General features: G+C 44.3%; 1 protein-coding gene across 1 annotated transcript; it reads right to left on the minus strand.

Annotated features, from left to right (window-relative positions):
- Positions 1-5,198: 5,198 nt before the first annotated feature.
- On the minus strand, positions 5,199-20,598 carry LOC147030700 (uncharacterized). The gene is made up of 3 exons (XM_085872105.1): positions 20,345-20,598; positions 7,857-7,932; positions 5,199-5,889 (listed from the first exon to the last, which is right to left on the minus strand). The coding sequence occupies exons 1-3, from the start codon at positions 20,596-20,598 to the stop codon at positions 5,857-5,859; spliced, it is 363 nt and encodes a 120-aa protein (XP_085728231.1). The 3' UTR covers positions 5,199-5,856.
- Between the last annotated feature and the right edge of the window lie 238 nt (positions 20,599-20,836).

Genomic DNA, 20,836 nt, shown 5'->3' on the forward strand with positions numbered 1-20,836 from the left:
TGAAAGCCTGTCATGGTGTGTGAGACATTTCTAGTGGGACATCTAAAGGGACGTCAGGAAGAACTGGGGGCAAAAGATGTCGGATGGGGACAGAGAGGGGGTTAAAGCAGTATATGCACGGGTAAATTTGTCTTCATGTCCTTCTCCTTCTCGCAAACTTTTTTTTGGCAAAAACGACGACTAATTGATCCATCAGGGAAGCAACGGGTCGGCTCTGCTCATCTTGCTTATAAAGCTGAGGGATGAAATGAGTTAATTAATTATTATGATGACAAGTGCGGACAAATATGTAATTATTTTAATCTCACTTTTTTTTTTTACACGTTGCATGTTCTCGCTCCCAAACTGTAATATTTTGTTTTTAAATGATCCATAATCTTTGAACTAACATTGATTAAAAGATCATGTTGATACCAGCTCCCTTTGGAAGGCACCATGAGGTACAGTATGTGGGATGCTCGAGGGGATTGCTAGATATTGTGGCTGGGAGTGTGAGCTTTCTGAAAGTGTGGGTGAGCTGTGAGCTGAGTGTGGGTGAAAACATATATGGGTAAGCATAGAGAGATTTATACACCAGACATCGTTCTCAGCAAAGAGAGGGATGCCCAGCTCGAGTGTTGGATGCAACCATATAGTATTCGAGAGAAACTCCCAGTTGCAGGAATTAGCCTACAGGGCCAAAGAATCAGAAAAAAGGGGTTCTTAGAGAGCTCCTGCAGCAACAATTGGACAGGGCCAAGATAGATGTAAAGTGCAGGGATTCCCTACAGGAGCTAAGGGTAAATGGTTTCTCAGGAATAGCAAGGCCTTAGAAAGTTTAGGGGTGTAAAGGCTAACCCAGGTAGCAGTTAGACTATCTATAACCACCTTGCTATGGTCCATTGATATCCTGCATACCTTCACAGGCGAGGCTCCGGCCGAGGATGGTTATGACTCCCTCCAGATTCCCAATTCTGCCGCTCCTCCTCACCCCCGTCCTCTGCTTGGCGTGTCACGCTCTCCCCTTTTTTTCTTGTATAATTGCTCCCTCCAAAGAGTCCCATTCCCCCCCCCCCCCAGAAGATGCCTAACTGCTGAGACCCCCTCCCCCACTTGCTATAGATATACATGTCCAGCTATATGTGAAATTTACAGAGCTTGTTCTGTAGAGTACACAGAACATGAACGAATGTATCTCCAAGATGTCAACAGTTGGTGTCATCAAAGATGAAATTTGTTATGTCGTACATTTCAGGGAAATTGAGTGCCGCAACATACAATTAGCTTCTAATTTGCTTTAAGTGTAGACGTTATAGTGTCTGTTGTGATGGCGATACCTTGTAAGGATGCACTTGCAAAACAAGGAGAGGAAAACAAAACGATTTTCTTTAACGACCTCCTGTAATTATACATCGTTATTTGTTATTTCAGTTGTTTGCGTTTAATTGTTGTTTCTTAACAATGCAATGAGGATGACGGATTATAATTTGGACTTGTGGATTTTTTTCTTCTTATACTGAACTAGTGTAAGTCAGTATTTTGTATCCATCGAGTATGCACAGGAGGACATGGGCATCTATAGCATAAAAGTGAAATTGTATATTTGTTTGTTTATTTGTTTATATATGCTTCAAAAACGAAAAAACTACTGAACTCAATCCAACCAAATTTTTCATGTTGCTTCAGGGTACCAAAAGTATGGTTTCTGTCTGGGTCGCATATCTGGGGGAGGGGGTTCCTGGTGATGGGAAGACCCCAATTCTCTCTCTCTAAAAATGTGCATCGTATAGCGCCACCCGGTGGTATCCGGTATTACGAATCATCTTATATTTAAAAAAAAGTTTAAACAACTTGATAATAAGCATTACGGTGACGTTGAAATATGAGTGAGAATTCGTTGAAATTTTCAAAATGTTTCAATTCACTCATTTCAAGTGGAGGTTCAAAACAAACCTTCCAACTCTGAGCTTCACAGCGAAGCAGAAATGATTTTAACTCATGCCCAAGGATGCCGAGAGGGCCCTGGGAACACTGAAATAGTATCGAAATAGCTTCTGAAATAGATTGGCTATCTCTGTGCTGCGGGCCTGTTCGAGCAGAACTCACCAGGGCTATTGAACAACGACAACTACGTGTTATAAATGACCCTTTTTCTGTGTTTCACTTAATTTTACATCCTCATTGAGACTCACACACAGACATGCAATATGTTTGTGAAATACAACATGCTCTCTTTTAGTAAACTTGTCAGCAAAGCGATGGGTAGGCATGGCTGGTTATGTAGGAAGGAAGGAAACGCCATTGTCCATGATTATATCCAAGTACATTATTATATGGAATAGACAATGGACAAATCAACATAGTATTAGTGGGATTTGAGGCTGTGGTCCATCCGAGATAATCCCGTAACCATTGTGAATCGTAAGTTCAGGTTGTAACGCCAACTATGTTAACCCAAAGTGTTTGTTTCCCTCTCTGTTTGGTGTAATCTCCGAAAGTGGGTATCGGAAAAGAAACGAAATCCTCCCAGGGCCAAAAGTATATCTATCCCCATTGTTGAGTAATTTGCCTTTTGAAGATGAAGTTGTGATGTTTTCAATTGCTTACTCATGATATGTAGAAAAAAACATTTCCAGCGGTTCCATGTCTTAACATCTTTATTCTGAGGGCTTTATATTTAAAGATTATTACTGAAACCTGGACAGCTTCCAGTTTTATACAGCTCGATTGGTGTGATGGATGTCTCCTGCTATTTATTTGAAATTATCTGCAAGGATATTTAATGACTCTCATAGCTTTGATGATCACTGGTCAATTTTCTTCAATATCCAACTTCTCTTCGTGTGGTCTCTGAGTCTGGGTAGACTTGTCTTGCCCACATTTCATGTTTTTCTGATACCTCTATAGATCAAATTTATTGGATACTGATACTTTTATCAAAAAGTTTTGGAAAACTTTCCTCTTTTTTTTTTCCAAACTACTAGTACTTAGTATTTTACCTAGGCCTGACATGATGGCATACTCACCTCTAAGCTCTTGGGTTTGAATCCCGACCCAGCTGTGACTGTAGTCCCAGTGTCGAATCGGCAGAATGGTGTCTCAGCTGTGACCGGTGTCTCACCGCCAGAATGCTTCATCAATTTGTGTGCCGTCCTTCGGGTGGATGTTAAACTTGGCGTCCCATCTGCCGGCATTAGTTGGTGGACGTAAAATATCCCACGGTGTCCTTTGCGAACAGTAGGTGAGCTATCACCGGCACCATGACCAACTTCCAAAATCCTGCCCTAATTGATGTTGGGAAGACAATGACAAACCACCCAATATAACCCTTTCTCAGGAAGCTGCTTCGGCAGCACCGATGCTCTGTGACAGTATGGTGCGTCAGAAGAAGAGTATTTTAACGGCTCGCATGGTTTTCATTTGGCAGGTCAGACGTTGGCATTACGTTGTCATCATCAATCGTTGGTTGTGGGTCATGCCTCCACGATTTATTGAGGGACCTGCGATGTTGAAGATTTGCATAGACCAGGCACAATGGACACGTTGAACCTTTGTGTGTGCAGTTGTGATATTGTTTTGCATCGTTAAAGGTGGTAACTAGCACTTCATGTACTTGTCCGATTAACTCAGCCATCCATATGGTGTCCTTCCTTTTATGTGCCCTGAAAACTTTTTAAAACAATTTTTGTCTTTGAAAAATGTTTTAACCTTTTCACTTCAAATGGAACAAGAGAGTTCATGGAACATCTTACCCCGCACAGTATAAAGGAAAAGGACGTGGGAAGAGTCTTTTAAACTCCTGCTTTGCATTTCCGAGAACGATATTATGTTCGTTTTGTTCGTGAACGTTGCATAACGGGCGCAGTGTGACCACTCCTTGGCTTTTTCACAAGATCTTGGCTATTCGTTGTTCACCTTGGCGTCTTGGTTTTCTATACGTTTTCTTGGTGTATAGGTTTTCTATAATCATCGCTTTTCTGAAACCTTGTGAATTCTTGGCTTTTTTCATTGGCTCACCTTGGCATTTATGAAAATGAGGGGTGGTCACACTGAACGGGCGTGATGGCAACCTAACGAAGCCGATGGGTCAAACGGAACAGACGAGAGCTGACGATGCGCCAACGAGATACATTTTTCATCGTTATCGACATTTATCCATGCATTTGCACAATTACAAACCTTCTGCCAACTCCTCTCGGAGAAAGTGACGATTTTGGAACAATCTTTGAGAAAACGATGCACGAAACAAACGAGGTATTGTTGGAATATTTGTTAGAAACCAGAATCTCAAACAGTTAGGCTGCACTCAGGGCATGAGATGGCGTTAATGTTGATTCTCATGGCTTTTCTCATCGTTACTCTGCCCTCGGGGCATTAATATATATATATATATATATATATATATATATATATATATATATATATATATATATATATATATATATTTTGGTCCAAGTACTGTTAAACGGAAGGTTTTTGAAAGTGCCAAAAAGGCGATTTGTTTTTGACAGCATTCAAGTATATAATTCAATTGAAATAACATGAAGATTGTAAAGGTTGTCGAAATTTATTTTCAGAATTTTAGCGCCGTCTATGCAGTGTCTTGTACACCACCTTATTTAACACGTGACATTAGTTTTTTCATGCTTGTTGTTTGTGTCCTTTATGATGTCCTCAAAAACAGCAAGTTTCCTGTTTGGAATGATTTTCAAATCTGTTTGACTGCCAGACAGGCAGACCAAGTAAGAAAATCATCCCACAGCTACCTCTCTGTGCATGTGCAATCGAGCCAAATTCAGAGCCAAAGTACTGTTAAACTACAGGTTCGTTCTCTGACTAATGTTCAAAATATAACATTCGGTTGAAAGAAGTTTTTCCTTGATCATGAACTGACGTTTGTAGACAGAGGGACAGACAGACAGAAGTGAACCAATTGCTTGACCCAGTACTTTGCGTAGCGGTTGCGGGGTAATTACATGTAGGTGATTGTGTGCATGTTTTATATTATTTTGGTGTGGTTGAGCCAATGTTGAATGCGATTAAGGCAAACTGTAAAAATGAAACATAGGGGGTTTTTTCACACTTGGAATTTCAAATTTACCTCCGGCATGACGTCTTGCACTTCATCGATGAAATAATAATCAGGGACTACGACAATGGCTTTGCAGTGTATGTTATTTTTTTTTATTATTTAATGTATAATATGCTCACAAATGTATACACACATAAAGCATTGCGAGGCATTGCCAGGAAATGATGAATACGAAGTGTATATGAAGAGAGAGAGAGAGAGAGAGAGAGAGAGAGAGAGAGAGAGAGAGAGAGAGAGAGAGAGAGAGAGAGAGAGAGAGAGAGAGAGAGAGAGAGAGAGAGAGAGAGAGAGAGAGAGAGAGAGAGAGAATCATCACATCCCAATACTGCTGTTTGTGAAGAACATATTATGGGCGGTATTTATTAGATTAAATGGCAAAACATCAGAAAGAGTGTCGGATCCATAAAGACCACAGAACCTTTAAGCTCTGTCACATTTAATGGCAGCAGCAGTGGTGGTGACAGCAACCGCCGTGGCCTCCCCAGCCACCGCCGTGGCCTCCATGGCCTCCACCGAAGCCTCCACCGCATCCGTGGTGGTGATGGTCCACCTTGACGCAGTGCACGTGCTCGTGGCCGTGGCAATGACCGTGGGAAACGCAACCTCCATGGTTCATGCAGTGACCGTGGTCGTGGCAGTGTTTGTGCCCGTGGCCGTGGTCGTGGCAGTGACCGTGCCCGTGTTCATGGCAATGCTTGTGACCGTGGCAATGGTCGTGCTTATGGCAGGATGTGCAGCAACATCCGCAACCACCTGCTACTTCGGTCGCACCCTCGTCACGGCGCTCAGGGACCGAGCTCGTTGGCATCCGTGAGAAACTGGAAGAAAAAAACGTTAAAATATATTTCGAATACAGTATAATATACTATTTAAAGTTTTCAGATGCAGTGATACACAATTGAGGATGAACTCTAATAATGCTTTCACTATGGTGTCTGAACCATTTCAAATAGATCACATCGAGAAAAGAAAAACAAAATACCTTCTTGGAATCTTTGTTTTAAGTTTGGAAATGACTTGCACTGCAAACTTTACGTCGAAGACTCGATGGCCTCAGAGTTAAAACATATGCTCCGAGTTTGGTGGTTCTTAATTTGGACGGTTGGTGGTTCAAACCCCCTCCCTTGCCCCCAAAATCGTACCAAAGAATATGCTGGTTCCTTGTGTAACCCTCAGCATTTAAGGATGAGCAGCAACCACTTAAAAGCAAAAAGGACAGAGGACAGCCAAACAAGCTCAGTGCAAGTGTTGATTAACCTCAGTGAAGGATACCCAAGCAGCATACACCCTCTCCCTTCTGAACTATATGGTCCGAGGTTCGAACTCAACCATACTCAGAACCATTATCGTGGTGTATCACATGAGCCAAGGCAACCACCACCTCGATGCGTGTGTCGTCCCTCGGATGGACGTTAATCTGGAGTACTGGTCATTGGTGGACATCATTGGCTCCCTGAACAACTTCCAAATCCCTGCCACCTTCAGTTGAACATCAGACCCTACCAGCTTGTTTGTGAAAGAATTGGGTCAAAAACGTTCCCTGGCCAACCCCACAAGGTGGGAATAACTGGAGACTTTGTCTGTTTAAAAAAAATTAAGTAGATCGATGTTTTGTTGATCTATTTTTTTCTGGTGCATTGGCCTATGTTCTGAGAACATAACGAACACCCCTCGTAAAACGATAATCTTTTGCCCAAATCATATCGGATCACAAACAACATATCCCATCAAAACTCTTCTCCCCTGTCTACTTATTCAGCCTGAACTGCAGAACTATCCAAACTTATGATGATATGTCATGCCTGGTGGTGGCTTAATTAGCTCGCGCTCATGAAGATAAAAGCGGGGTTAAGCAGTTGGTCACGTACATGAATATGTAGAATGTACATGTCTCCATTTTGTTATTCTCTTTTTTCTGCAACCGCTTGTCGGATTGACACGAATTTGTCACCACAGATTGAAACTTGGCTCCAGTCACATGGGGAATAAATGTTTTTCTTTTGTGATGTCATAGTTGCCTTTATTATTACATCATAATTGCATATGAAGAACACTACATCCGGTCAATATGAAAACTTTTGGGGGTCATGTCAGGATAAATTGGGCAACAGAAAAAAAAAAAAACTTCATGACATTGTTGGTCATGTGATTCGGCAGCCATTTCAAGACAAAAAAAACCTAAACCTTCAAATATCCTCTCCCAAACGGCTAAACAGATCGAGGAGAAATATTACAGGTATGACCGCCTATCCACGAGAAACAAAAAATTCCCCACATATGATGTACATCACATGGTTTGGCAGCCATATTGGATTCATCCTAAAACCTCTAACAAGACTGCGTGGGGTAAATATTCTAAGAATACCACCTTGTTGTTAATGTGGTTGGCTTAGGATCATATAGGGTCTTGGTTTGAAACCCCAGCTGTGGTATAAAAGCACCAAACGGGTCGACTCAGCCTGTCATCCTTACGAGGTCGGGAAAATGATTAGCAGCTTGCTCGGGTAAGTGATCAACATGAGTTGATCTGGGGATAACAGTGACGTGGCCAGATTTTATTAAGGACAGAGCACGGACAAACGACACTGGAAAGGCAATGGCAAATCACCCAGTGCCAAGAAACTACGTTGGCAGCACCAACGCTCTGTAGAGTATGGTACAGGTTACATTTTAAAAAACGAATCTTCTCTTACTATAATTGTCCATTGTCCAAAGAATGAAGTCTCGTTGCCACTTAGACAAAGTCAAAGACCCGACAGCACAGGAAACACAAAACAACACTTACTTGGTCGAGGCTGACATTTTGACTGATGCGAAGATTTGGTTGGTTCCACTGCGATGGTTTCTTTTGAATCTTGGCTCTGCGGCCATGCAGCTATATATTAGCAAGTCATAAAATAATGGGCAAATTACCAGCAATATTTAAAGTAATTGGCCAATAATGTGTATTTGAAGTGTTTCCACATTCGATGAACATCATCCAATACACTTCATCACCTCGAGGTGTTTTCCTGGTCATTCCATGCACGTGTCATAGACTCATTATCCTGTAGGATGGAGTCTATGTGGAAATGCTAAATGGACTTTATCAAACACTGTATCGATCCCATCAACTGAGCTTGGTTTCAGTTCACTGCAAGTGAAGGTCTCTCTCGACTCACATTGAGATTGGATGGTATACTTACCCTGCTTTAAGAAGCAAGTGTGGGTTGACAAGAGAGCTTGGGTAGGAAATTGTAATTTGTTCAGGATGCCGGTGATAACTCGCATAGTCTATGGAATCTTTAACATCCACTAACTAATGCTGGCAGACAGGACAGCCGGTTTAACGTCCATTCGAGGGACAGCACACATATAAATGCCTCATGCGAGGCACCAGGATAACAGTTGATAGCTGTGTCAGGCAGGACTTGAACCCAGGCTGGACAGCTGAAAAGCAGGTGTGCATACCTGTAAACTATCCTGACAGATGGTCGATCCCACATGTGTATGAATGCAGGTAAGAGGTCGTTCAGATTTGACCTGCACCATATATTTCTTGCTGAGTTTGTATATAACAACACTGATATCCCTGATCGACAATCATCGCATCCGTGATAGGCAATCATCACATCTCTGATCTCTCTGATCGGAAATCATCACATCCCTGATATACATGATCGGTAATCATCACATCTCTGCTATCCCTGATCGGCAATCATCACATCCCTGATATCCCTGATCAGCAATCATCACATCCCTGATACCCCTGATCAGCAATCATCACATCCCTGATATCCCTGATCAGCAATCATCACATCCCTGATACCCCTGATCAGCAATCATCACATCTCTGATACCCCTGATTGGCAATCATCACATCCCTGATATCCCTGATCGGCAATCATAACATCCCTGATATCCCTGATCAGCAATCATCACATCTCTGATACCCCTGATCAGCAATCATCACATCCCTGATATCCCTGATCGGCAATTATCACATCCCTGATATCCCTGTTTTTCAGCAAACGTATTAAAGCAGGTAACAAGTGATTTTTCAGGTATATGAACAATATAAACACAAATTCAAACATTATTTATCTGAATACACTACTCCACCCTCTGCATACAAAAGCACTGATCAAATCGATAGCACTACTGTAACATCATAGTTTTATGATCCAATCAACATTATTCATTGTCATCACAAGGTAAATGGAAAAATTAAATGTTTTAGAGGTAAAAAATTTTTTTACATCAATAAGACCTATTTAATTGCTTTGAATGTTATTGTGTCACGTTTAAATTACAACGAAGGAGTTTAATTTGCTAATAAAGGTTTTATTCTCTAATGTATCTCCCTCAATCCATTTTTAACAGAATTATTAACGTAAAGAGAAAGATCTCTCTGTAGGACCATTAAGATGTGCATTGTGCGTTGGTGTACAGAGGAGGATAGAGCCTACCGTTCAACTTAGGGATGAATTAAACAATATTAACATTTATTTTTCTTCTTGTTCTTTAACGGCCTCAATTATTTCCCACTTTCTTGTGGGCTCGGCCATGGAAAGTTTTTGACCGAAGTCTTTCACGAACCGGTTGGTCAGGTGTAACGATCGATTGCTGGTGTACTTTGTAATTTGGCCAGCGTCCTGGCGATAGCTCGCATGTTCTTCAAGAAAGACATTGGGGGCTTTAACATCCACCAACGGATGCTGGCAGACGAGACACCTTGTTTAATGTCCATCTGATGGACGGTGCGCACACATTGATGCCTCCTCACCCAGAATGCAAGATACAAGGATGACAGATAATAGCTGGGCCGAGATTCGAACCTGGGCTAGATAACTTACAGGTGAGGGCACTCGACAGCTCTAAGCTATCCTTCCAGCGCTGAGTTTGTAATCTTAGCTCAAATTGATATTGATTCAAAAATGCAGATGCAAAGGGTTGGCCACGTGCTCCTTTTACCTTGGTAACGTAAAGTCAGGTGACCTCTCTACCTACCTTTATTCCTATTTTGATTTTTAGATCCCATGCAAGAGTATAAAGATATAACCATCTGGATCTGATCCGAACCCCAAATCTCCAACATCTCTGCACGAGGATCAAACATTATGACCCTTGAAACCCTTCAAACAACCGAATCATTTTGGAACAACCCACGTGATCGCTAATTTGGTTCCCGTTCTTTTCTGGGTCCAAAGGGGGAGAAACGTGTCGTATCATCTGCGGAATCACGTGATTGTCGCATTGTTTATGGAACACAAATGATTGCACAATTATAAGTTCAAATAATGTATATAATTACTTAATACCATTGGAGGTTGGCATCAAAAATGTGACTTTGGATGACGTTTTGCTCTCCTTCTCCAAGGTATAAATGGTGTGACTGAAAGTCCAGATTTCACAACCACTTCTCTCGAACATCAACACCACTCATCTGCAATGACAAGGTAAGGTGTTTGATCGCCATTGCTCGAGATTCAGCTGTTGCATGAAAACTTGCTTGTTTGGTTGTTTCTTCAACTTGCATCGGGTACGATTCCTTGAATTGGGGAAGCTTACATTGCTGACTAGTCTGGGTACCCATTGATAAAAACTTCACCCATTTCGTGGGATTTCTATTCTGTGGAATGTGTGTGTGCAAGATGGGATCATAATGACGTCATTGTACTGCAATAACCTGTCCCAACCGGCCACTCTGCCTTGGTTACAATGTTCAAAGCAGGTTAAGATGCACCAATGTTTCTCAGGACTATTTAAGAAGGGGTTCGAACTTGGCCTCGACTTTTGTTTACAAAGGGCAGACAGAGTAAGGTACTCTTGTGTACAGTCGATTAAGATTTTTTGACGGAATTTGTTTTTAAGGTCTTGCTATAAACGATAGTCACAAATATATAAATTGCTAGAGATAGTCATAATATATTGGTGATACCAGCTTTAATACATGTGTGCACCATCAAGACGACAGAAAGTGGGAACACGAGGAAGGAGGAAATTAAGAAATGATTATTAAATTTCAGCAAAACATGCTGATGACTGCCTGTGAACATTATATGCCAGTTTAGTTCGCAAGAAGAGTCCAGGTCAAATTTGAACAACCCTCATACAGTATAAGCTTGAATGCATCGAAAAAAAAAAAATATATATATATATATATATACACCTGTGCAGTGTCTGTGTTGTCACTGAACTACTCCCTCAAACTTTTGTGATATCGTATCAAACTCTGGGCTGCACGTAATTTTGAAAATTTGTGAATTTTTTTTTTAAAACTTAAATCTTCAACTTCAATTGCTCATAAAATTGTAATATATATATATATATATATATATATATATATATATATATATATATATATATATATGTATACACACACACATAGGGTATATATTTATGTATGTACACAGTATATGTATATTTAATTTATTGTTAACATTTTGTTTTTTCAGTTTTGGAAACAATATGCTCGCTTCTGGGCCTGGACTCCGGAACGAAAGTGATACTAATGTCGCCAGTTGCTGCAACCACTGCTGTAAGCCATGCTGCAACCACCACTGCTGTGGTGGATGCTCTAGCGACTGCTGCAAGCCATGCTGTAGCAGCCATTGCTGCTGCAAGCCATGCTCTAGCCACTGCTGCTGCAACACCTGCTGCCATAAGCATGAGCACTGCCACTGTAACAAGCACTGCCATTGTCACGAGCATGGACACTGCCATTGCCACGACCACGGGCATTGCCATGGCCATTGCCATGACCATGGGCACTGCATGAATCATGGTGGGTGTGTTTCCCATGGACACTGTCATGGACATGACCACAAACATTGCGTCAAGGTGGACCATCATCACCACACCTGTGGACATGGGCATGGCTGTGGACACAACAGTTGCCAGAGAAAGTGCTGAGGCCTGACCTTTGGACACATCTACAGTTTTGGAAGAACAGTTTACTTCCTGCACGAGCAAGCTGTGACAAACATGAAATCGTGATGGAGACACCTGTAGCATGTCTTTGATTTTTTATTTTTTTTAAAAGACTTTTTATACATGTACAAGCAAAAATTCAATAAACTGCGAATGATTTTACAAGTTTGTCTTCAATGCTTCAAAAAAAAAAAAATCTGGTACGTAATACAAAGGAAAGGATGTGTGCTGTGTGTCGTTACTTCACTTCTTATTTAATATACAGGATGCAAAACTTTTTTAAAACAATGGTGAGGGCAGTCACAAACATAGATCAAAATAAAACAACTTCACAAGACGAGGGAATGATATTTTCCTTTTGACTGAAGACCGCAAGCGATGTTGGCATAGAGACAAACACGCTGGGGTCGTCTGCCAATAAGATGGCCAGCTTAAGGCCAAATTTGCCACGAAAAACCTCAGATGGTGGTATTTTCACAAGTGTGTCGAAACCCTCGTTATCAGGATTGCAACAATCCCAATTTAGACCGCATGCAAGATTATAAAATAGGATTATAAAATGCTCCAAATGTCTCTTGAGCAGGAAGAATGGCAGGTGGACACACACAGGCAGGCCTGAGGAAATCAATATACATTTTATTTAGACACGAGACAAACAAAGATAAAAATATAAATAATCACAAACCATCAATCAATACAAAAAAAACGAAACTCCCAAAGGGCGCGCACACGCACACACACACACACACACACACACACACACACACACACACACACACACACACACACACACACACACACACACACACACACACACACACACACACACACACACTGAGCATTCAGGTGAAAACGGGCGAGCTTCAATGAAGGAGGCAGAAACTCTTGGTCTCCAGAATCTCTTTGGTCTTTAAGGTTTTAGCAGGTCTCTTAGGTTTAGCAGACATGGTAAGATGTGCCACAAGCTGCCCAGCCATGGAGCCATCCCCATATCTCTCTCTCTCTCTTCTCTCTCTCAGTCTTTCTGCTTCTCCTCACATGCATGAGAGCATGCCCCCTTTTCCACTGCCCTCATCCCTGGGCATAGATGTCAGCCCTCCTCACCAATCCAGGCTGCCCCACGTCTAGTGACGGTGCAATGGTCCAATGCCCCACATGTAGTGACAGTGTCATACCCTACGTTTTTTGTCATGGTCCAAAAGCGTCGTCAAACGGTGTCACTTCACTCTCCAACAATTGGGCAGCCGTCAGAGGGGAGAGTCTCTTCTTCTTTCCCAGGATGAGGGGTGGAGGAGGGGTGACATGGCCAGGCACAACACGGTGTGCAGTGTTACACTTCTCTCTCACAAAGCTCCTGTGACATGGGAGAACAAAGAGTAGGGACACTAACTACCCTTATCTAGATACTAAAAGTTACAACACCATCTCCCAGCAACACATCAAAAACACAAGCTGGGGATCAACCCTCATATAGCAGAAAAGCTTCTGTATCCATCTTGTCCACCCCATGCTTCCGTCCCTCGCCCTATTTCTTCACCACATCCATTATTTGTCCAAGTCTGCCTCTATTTTGTCCCTCAACCCTGCTTTTGGTGTGTTTCTCAATCTCTTTCGACTGTTCTTTTTGTTCTATTACATCCTGATCCATTATTATATGTTCTGGTTCTTCCACAAACCATGACTTTACAGACAAAAAATGGGGGTCAATCCTTATATTGTTGCGGGGGGCCGGGAAGTCGGCCGCGACACGACTGCCAGAGGGAGCCACAAGTCGGCTCAACCGATCGCCCGGAATTCAGATCGTACTATTCGGAAAAGTCCGAAGAGCACGGGTCCTTTCTTTTGGACTGAACTCGCCAATAGATAGACCCGCGTGGAATAGTGTGAATAGCCAAAGTTTCTATATACCTAAGTGTCCACGCGGGGAATCTACCGAGGAAATTCACCCTCGACGGCACCTGTACAAAACGAGCCGCTTGGCGTGCTCGTTCCGTGTGCGATCCTGAGCGGTTTAATCGCCGAGTTCCGTCGGTCCCGATTACCTTGTTCCTCCGGCAATGGTTGCTCACTTCCCAACACGTGACATGCTCAGTCAATGGAAGAATGGACACGACGAGCTGAGAACATTCAACAAATGGGGATTTATTTATAATGCAATAATGGGGAATGAGGGAAGCACGCAAGGGAAGAATTAAACTGAATATTTGAGAATGCAATGCAAATATATACAGCACAAAGCACTTAAACAGTTTCACTACTTAAAGACTGGCGCCCACACACAGACAGAAGTGGACCTCAATGGTCTTTAATGGGACCTCCAGCCCTCAGGATAGTCGGGCTGCAGATCGTGGTAGGCAGGCTACCTGGCCGCGAGCGCGCGGCTGGGCGTCACCTTCTTTCCGGAGCTCCGGGTCTCCGTCGGACGGACCAGCGCAGCCGAACCCAGCTGATGTGAATCGAGGAGGAGGAGGCGGTGGATGAGGGTGAGCACCAGGGCGGACGGCCACGTGGACGGTGAAGATAATCTCCTTTTAAAATCTCTCTCCTTCTCGCTGGCTCCCTCCTAGCTGGCTGGCTTGCTCCTGGCTGGCTGGCTTGCTCTTGGCTGGCTGGCTCACTCTGCCCTGTTCTGTCCTCTTCTCACTCCTTTTTATCTCTCTTGGGTGTGCCTCGCTTCCAGCATGACTCAACCCCTCCCCCCTCGGCGCGCTGCCCAGCACATCGGTGGGTGAGAGTTGTCGTTCTTTCTGCACCATACTTTTTGTAACCGTCATTTCTGTTTACGCCGCTCTGCGAGACCCGCCCCAAAATATCAGGGCGGGAGTTGTCGTTTGTTTCTGACCATATTTTTTGTATAGGAGGGTCGTTCTTCTTCTTTGGTATTGTTTTGATAGAACTCCGATCTATTAAAACAAGCCGGTGGGCGACATGGCTGCTCGCTCTCGATGGAAAGCTGGCCGACGCGACTAGCCGATATTCATGTTCATGCTCTCAATCAATTTAGCACAATAAATATGATTATCACAGCCCTCTTAGCTTGTGCCATGAAACCTGCCTTGTGAAATTTCAGGCATGTTTCCAAAGAGACTCTAACAAATGGCAGCCCTGGTAATTCCATTGATCTATTCGCTAAAGATTTTATTTTTTTTTATATGATGCTGTAAGATATTCTCCTTGGGCACAAAGAAACAGGTCCCTCGGAGGTCCAGTTTCAGAGGTATTGGTTTTTATTGTACAGTCCACATTAAGTGTACGATGTACGATAAAGTATTTTAGCTGTTGCTAAGCAACCGAGGTGTGCATAGCAACCATTCATTGTTGTGTACATGCTAGCCACATTGTACACATTTCACCCAAGTTTCATCAAAATCAGGCTCTTTCTCTTAGAGATATTCGCAATTAACCGTTTCTGAAATGTTCGACATGTACTCGCCCAAAACCTATCTCCTCCAACAAATATTTTTTGTTGGGGCTGCAAATTAGCATGAAGGGAGCTCGATAGATTGGGCACAGAACACAGAACTAGTATCAAATATCTGGCTCGGTTGTTATTTTAAGGACAAGTTCCCATTTTATCACCGGTCTTGAAATGCAAAAACATCGGAAATGGGGAAATCACATACATACAAATTATCCTTAATCCCTACCTAATTAACACAGCACCACCCCCCCCCCTCCCCTTGCGGTGACATGTAACACTTCAGCTCACAGTTTCCCGAAACCAACATCAAAATGTCTCCAACCTGTTCATGGACCATGCTGCCCTATACAATCCTACCTTTACTATGAAGTTCCATCTACCCCACCAACATAACAATATCGTTTTGGCCCCATCTCTCAAAGGTGAAGAATCACTTGAGAAATTAGAAAAGTCTCGTATCCGGATCCAGATCTGGATCATCACCAAAAATTGAATCAATTCGTCCTTGTCACCCACCAAACATATCCAACGAGCTTCAGCCGAATCCGTCAACAAGTTTTTGAGATATCGTGCTTTATATCGTTTTGGCCCAATCTCTCAAAGGTGAAGAATCACTTTCGAAATTCTCATATCCAGATCCAGATATTCACAAAAATCTAATCAATTTGTCCTTGTCACACACCCAAGCTGTCCACCAAATTTCGTCTGAATCTGTCCATACCTTGCTGAGATATCCTGCTCACAGAAAGACAAACAGAGAAACAGACAAACAGAAACTGGTGAAAACATAACGTCCGTCCACCTTTGGTGGCAGTGATAGCTAATGCTGGCAGACTGGACACCAAGTTTGGTCTATACACTAAACAGTCAGGCAATCTGAATTGGACAAGTGAGATGAAAAAGCAGGCATGGAATGAGGAACCCCAGGCTGCTGTACTCTTCTCAACACTTCAAGTTGTTTTTGGCAGGAGAATGACAGGAGAGTGAAGACAGACAGAATCAGACAGGTTCACGGGGGCAAAACGTGCAGCAGTCATTGTAGGCAGCAACTGCCCAGGACAGTGCTTCTGTCCTGACTTACAGTTGGAGCGTTAAAGTGGTGCCAATCATCCTCTATGAGGTGATCATCCTCTCTTGGGGATTGGACATTCCAGTTTAACTCAAGGAGACCGCCGTCTGGTGGACAACACCTCAGCACCACCCCGAAACACACGACCACAATCTGACCCAGGAAGGTTACCCCGTGGTTTTCCTTATGTCATCAAAGAGTGGGGGACACAAAGGCTTTGCTCCAATCCTATCACCCGGTAAGCTACCCTGTGTCGGGCAGCTGCATAGGAGGTCCTCCCACGGAGTGGGTTTTCAATTTTATTTGCGTTTTTTTTTTGTGTTTTTGTGGAGAGAAGGGTTTTTACGGTGGCCACAGTGCAAATCTTGACACCAACCTCCTAAAAAAGTAACGCAACTGTAGGAGGACGTCTGCAGACACAGTTGGGCACTAGATATGGATGGCCATTAGCTCACAAGGAGCTCCTCGACCCTTTGGCAGGTTTTGTTTTTAACCCTGCTGGGTGTCCATATCCAAACACCCTCCTCACCAGGAAACCTGGTGGGTGAGACGGTTCAGTCGCCGACAACCCGACCATGGAACAGGTTAGTACAGGTTTACATGGTACCTGAACTAAGTCACAGATCTAATCTGGCCTGACCTGACAATAATTCAGATGGTCCTTCCTCATTGACAGGACTGCATACCTGGGTATTGCCCAATAGAGTGTAGTTATTTCATTATTAAGTGTTTAGGATAAGCATAGAAGTAATTAAAAGTGACGTCACATGCGCGTCGCTATTTTGTGTAATTTGAGACGTCAAACTCACCTTATTGTTTGTGCCTAAAAACCTACATCCCTGCGAGCCCATTTTTAATGTTCTTAACTTCTGTTTTCTGTCTTAAATATGACGTTTTAGCATTTGGCAAGGCCTGAGGCACTATATCTTGGTGGGAAAGCGTCATCCTTAACCACACTCTTGTTGGTCATAATTCCACAAGACATGAAGTTGGGGGAAAAAGGGTTTCGCCCCAATCAGCGGCCGTGACACGCACCAAAAGCGGCTGGGGGAGAAGAGGCCAACCATGTCACCAGCATGGGTGGGGGTCACTTGGGGATAAAGGTGATTGCATTGTACGGAGGTGTAGGAGATGCTTGATAACAATCTGGGGGAAGACAACATCTCAAATCACCAAGCTTCTGGCCAAGCCATGCCCCCACCCAGCCAGCCATGTCTCTCCTTCACCCCAGAAGGGGAGGGGAAGTGAGGAAGGAGGTGGGAGTTAGGAGGGATGGGGGAAGGGAAGGCAGCATGAGGGGAGGGCAAAGCAGCAGAAGGGAGAGGGAAGGGAGGGCTGCCTGAGTGGAGGGGAAGGCAGCACGAGGGGAAGGGAAGGCAGCATAAGGGGAGGGGAAGGGCAGGCAGCATGAGCAGAGGGGAAGGCAGTGTGAGGAGAAGGTAAGGCAGCATAAGGGGAGGGAAATTCAAAGCAATGTGAGGGCAGGGGAAGGGAAGGCAATATGAGGGGAGGGGAAGGTAGTGTTCTTGTCAGTGCAACATGACAACTGACAACTTGAATATTCTTCATATAAAAATGATTAACTGAATACTTTTTCAGGAAAATGGGTTTAATGAGGCCATCTGTAAACTTGCTAATGATTCTTAATTAGTTGGAGAGATGAGTCTGTCTGTCTGTCTGTCTCTCTGTCTGTCTCTCTGTCTCTCTGTCTATGTCTATGTCTCTCTCTCCCTCTCTCTCTCTCTCTCTCTCTCTCTCTCTCTCTCTCTCTCTCTCTCTCTCTCTCTCTCTCTCTCTCTCTCTCTCTCTCTCTCTCTCTCTCTCTCTCTCTCTCTCTCTCTCTCTCTCTCCCCCCTCTCTCTCTCTCTGTCTATGTCTCTCTGTCTATGTCTGTCTCTCTGTCTCTCTGTCTCTTTTATCTCCCTCTCTCACCCTGAAATTATCAAACACAGCCATAATGTCAAGCTCTCAACCGGCAATTTAAGCTACAGATTTCGGTTTGTGTTTCTGACGTTTTGTTTCATCTTTTGACACAGTCTGGCAACCACCCTGCTCATCAAACTCTCTTCCTATGGTATCCAAGGCCATCTCCGCTCATGATCGCAGATTTCCTCTCCTGTCGTAGCCAACGTGTGGCCCTTAATGGAGTTCTCTCATCCCTTCTTCCTGTCCACGCTGGAGTTCTCAATACTATTTCTCTTATGTACTATTTCTCAACCTGCACTATTTCTCAATACGCACCTTGCTAGGCCAATGAAGGAAAGCACGAACAACGAACTGGAACATTTAACAGGGGTTTATTTATAACGATAACGCAGCGTTCTGGGCCCTCTTCTTTTTCTGGATTTCATCAATGATCTCTCCAACTGTCTGGAAAATCCTCTTTATCTCTTTGCTGATGACTCCACCCTCTGCTGTACCATCTGTCATCCCTCAGACGGCAAGCAGCAGCTTCGTCGCTCACTGCAGATCTGGGTAAAATCACAAACAGGTCCAACACGTGGAACATGTCTTTCAATCCGGACAAGTGTCACACTCTCACTATGCCTCTCCGAAAGGACCATTTGGAACCCCCACCCATCTACTTCCCCAACAATCCTCTTAAAGAGGTCCTTTCATTCAAACTTTTGGGCCTCACTATCTGCTATGATCTTTCCTTGCAATGCCACATCTCCAAGCTGGCCTCCAAAGCCAGTCGCCGATTGGGCATCCTCCGTTGTGCAAAGTACTTCCTTAGCACTCCTGAGCTCCTGACTATGTACAAAGCTTTCATCTGCAGCCTGATGGAGTGCTGCTCTCCCCTTTGGGCTGGTGCTCCCGCCTCTCAACTTTCTCTGCTTCACGCTGTGGGAATCATTGATATCTCGAATGATCTTTGAGATCATTGGTATCTCCCACGATGAGGCTGAGTCGTTGGGTCTTTCACTCTCTGATCACAGGCAGGTTGGTGGTCATTCTGTCTTCTACCATTTCTTCTCCAGCCCCCCCCCCCCCTGCTATGTCTGCCAAAATCAAGAATCACTGCTCACCTTCATTCTTTCGTTCCTCTTTTTTCCCACCTTTGGAACAAACTCACACACACTCTTCCCTCCCGGTCTTCAAAACAGCTGTTCACCACCATCTCTTATCTTCCCCCATTGAAAACCATGATATTTTCTACCCCCATTAATCCACCCCAAACCCACTTCCTTCATATTCCCTGCTTTCCTTCCTGAAAGTCCCTGTAGTGACCATCTTGTTTACCCTGTGTGCTCCACCCCAACCCTCTCCCTTCTTCAGATCTCCTCATGTGTCTATTTGCCCGTTTTCTACTTCCTTCTCCTATCCCTCCTGTCTCCTGCTCCCCTTGTTATATGTTCTGTGTGTTATCTCTCACACGAACCTTCACCATTGCGTGTGTGTGTGTGTGTGTGTGTGTGTGTGTGTGTGTGTGTGTGTGTGTGTGTGTGTGTGTGTGTGTGTGTGTGTGTGTGTCTGTGTGTGTGTGTGTGTGTGTATATATTGTTACGGCTGTGGAAATTGACAGAACACCGTAAAGGTCCGTAGATCAGTTAGGCCGATAAGTCCATGTCCAGATAGATTTCCCCACCGTTGTTTTAAGTGAACTATTCATGTTAACCGGGCTGTGATCTTTGAGTTAGCCGTTATTCTTTACTATCGTTATTTTGGACCAACCACGTCCACCACCAGCATCTTTCTCAACAACCGCTTTACAACAACCACCACCACCACCACCAACATCGCTCTCAACAACCGCTTCAGACCAACCGCCTTCCACCACCACAACCACACTTGCCTCTCACCAAACCACGCCATCCTCACCACTTTGCCAGCAACCGTCAACATCTCCACACCACAAACATCGCCTCACCTTCGTCTCCGAAACGACGCCATCTTTGCGCCAGCCACAGCGAGTCCGCATCGAGCGGCGCCGCTACAGGCCGACGTGGGATGTTTGCTCGTCGGATCAAGCTTGGTGATCTCGCGCACGTCCGGGTTCCGCTCAGAGGTCAGAGGTCGAGGATCGGAGGCCAAACCACGTCTCACCAGCCCTATAAAAGGACGAGCAGAGCGCCAAGCTCGCGTTCGAGCTGGGTCGGTCTGAGTCGGGTTGGTCTGAGTCATTCTGGAGAGGTCGGGGAGTCGGGAGGAAGCCGGAAACCAAGGAGCTGCGTGGAAGTCTGGGCTCGTGGCGGAGTCGGGAGCTTGGAGCTTGCAGTCGGTGGAGAGTCCGGGCGTCGTCAAGGAGACGCGAGCTGGAGGCGCGGCCTTGCCTGCTGTGTCGCGCGGAACCGCGCGTTCGTGTGGAGAGAGCCGGAGAGAGCTCGCCAGCCAGCGACAGGCGGTCCAAGGTGATCGGGCT

Source organism: Eptatretus burgeri, chromosome 3, assembly GCF_056783735.1.
Source record: "Eptatretus burgeri isolate ZD-2024b chromosome 3, Ebu_testis_v1, whole genome shotgun sequence".
Classification (NCBI taxonomy): domain Eukaryota; kingdom Metazoa; phylum Chordata; class Myxini; order Myxiniformes; family Myxinidae; genus Eptatretus; species Eptatretus burgeri.

Excerpts from the sequence above, each read along its gene's own strand:
- LOC147030700 (XM_085872105.1), bottom strand. The coding sequence starts at position 20,598 with ATGACTCAGACCAACCCGACTCAGACCGACCCAGCTCGAACGCGAGCT. Across the intron at positions 7,933-20,344 it reads GCGTCGTTTCGGAGACGAAG|AGCCAAGATTCAAAAGAAAC; the intron begins GTGAGGCGATGT and ends GCATGGCCGCAG. Across the intron at positions 5,890-7,856 it reads AAAATGTCAGCCTCGACCAA|TTTCTCACGGATGCCAACGA; the intron begins GTAAGTGTTGTT and ends TTTTTCTTCCAG.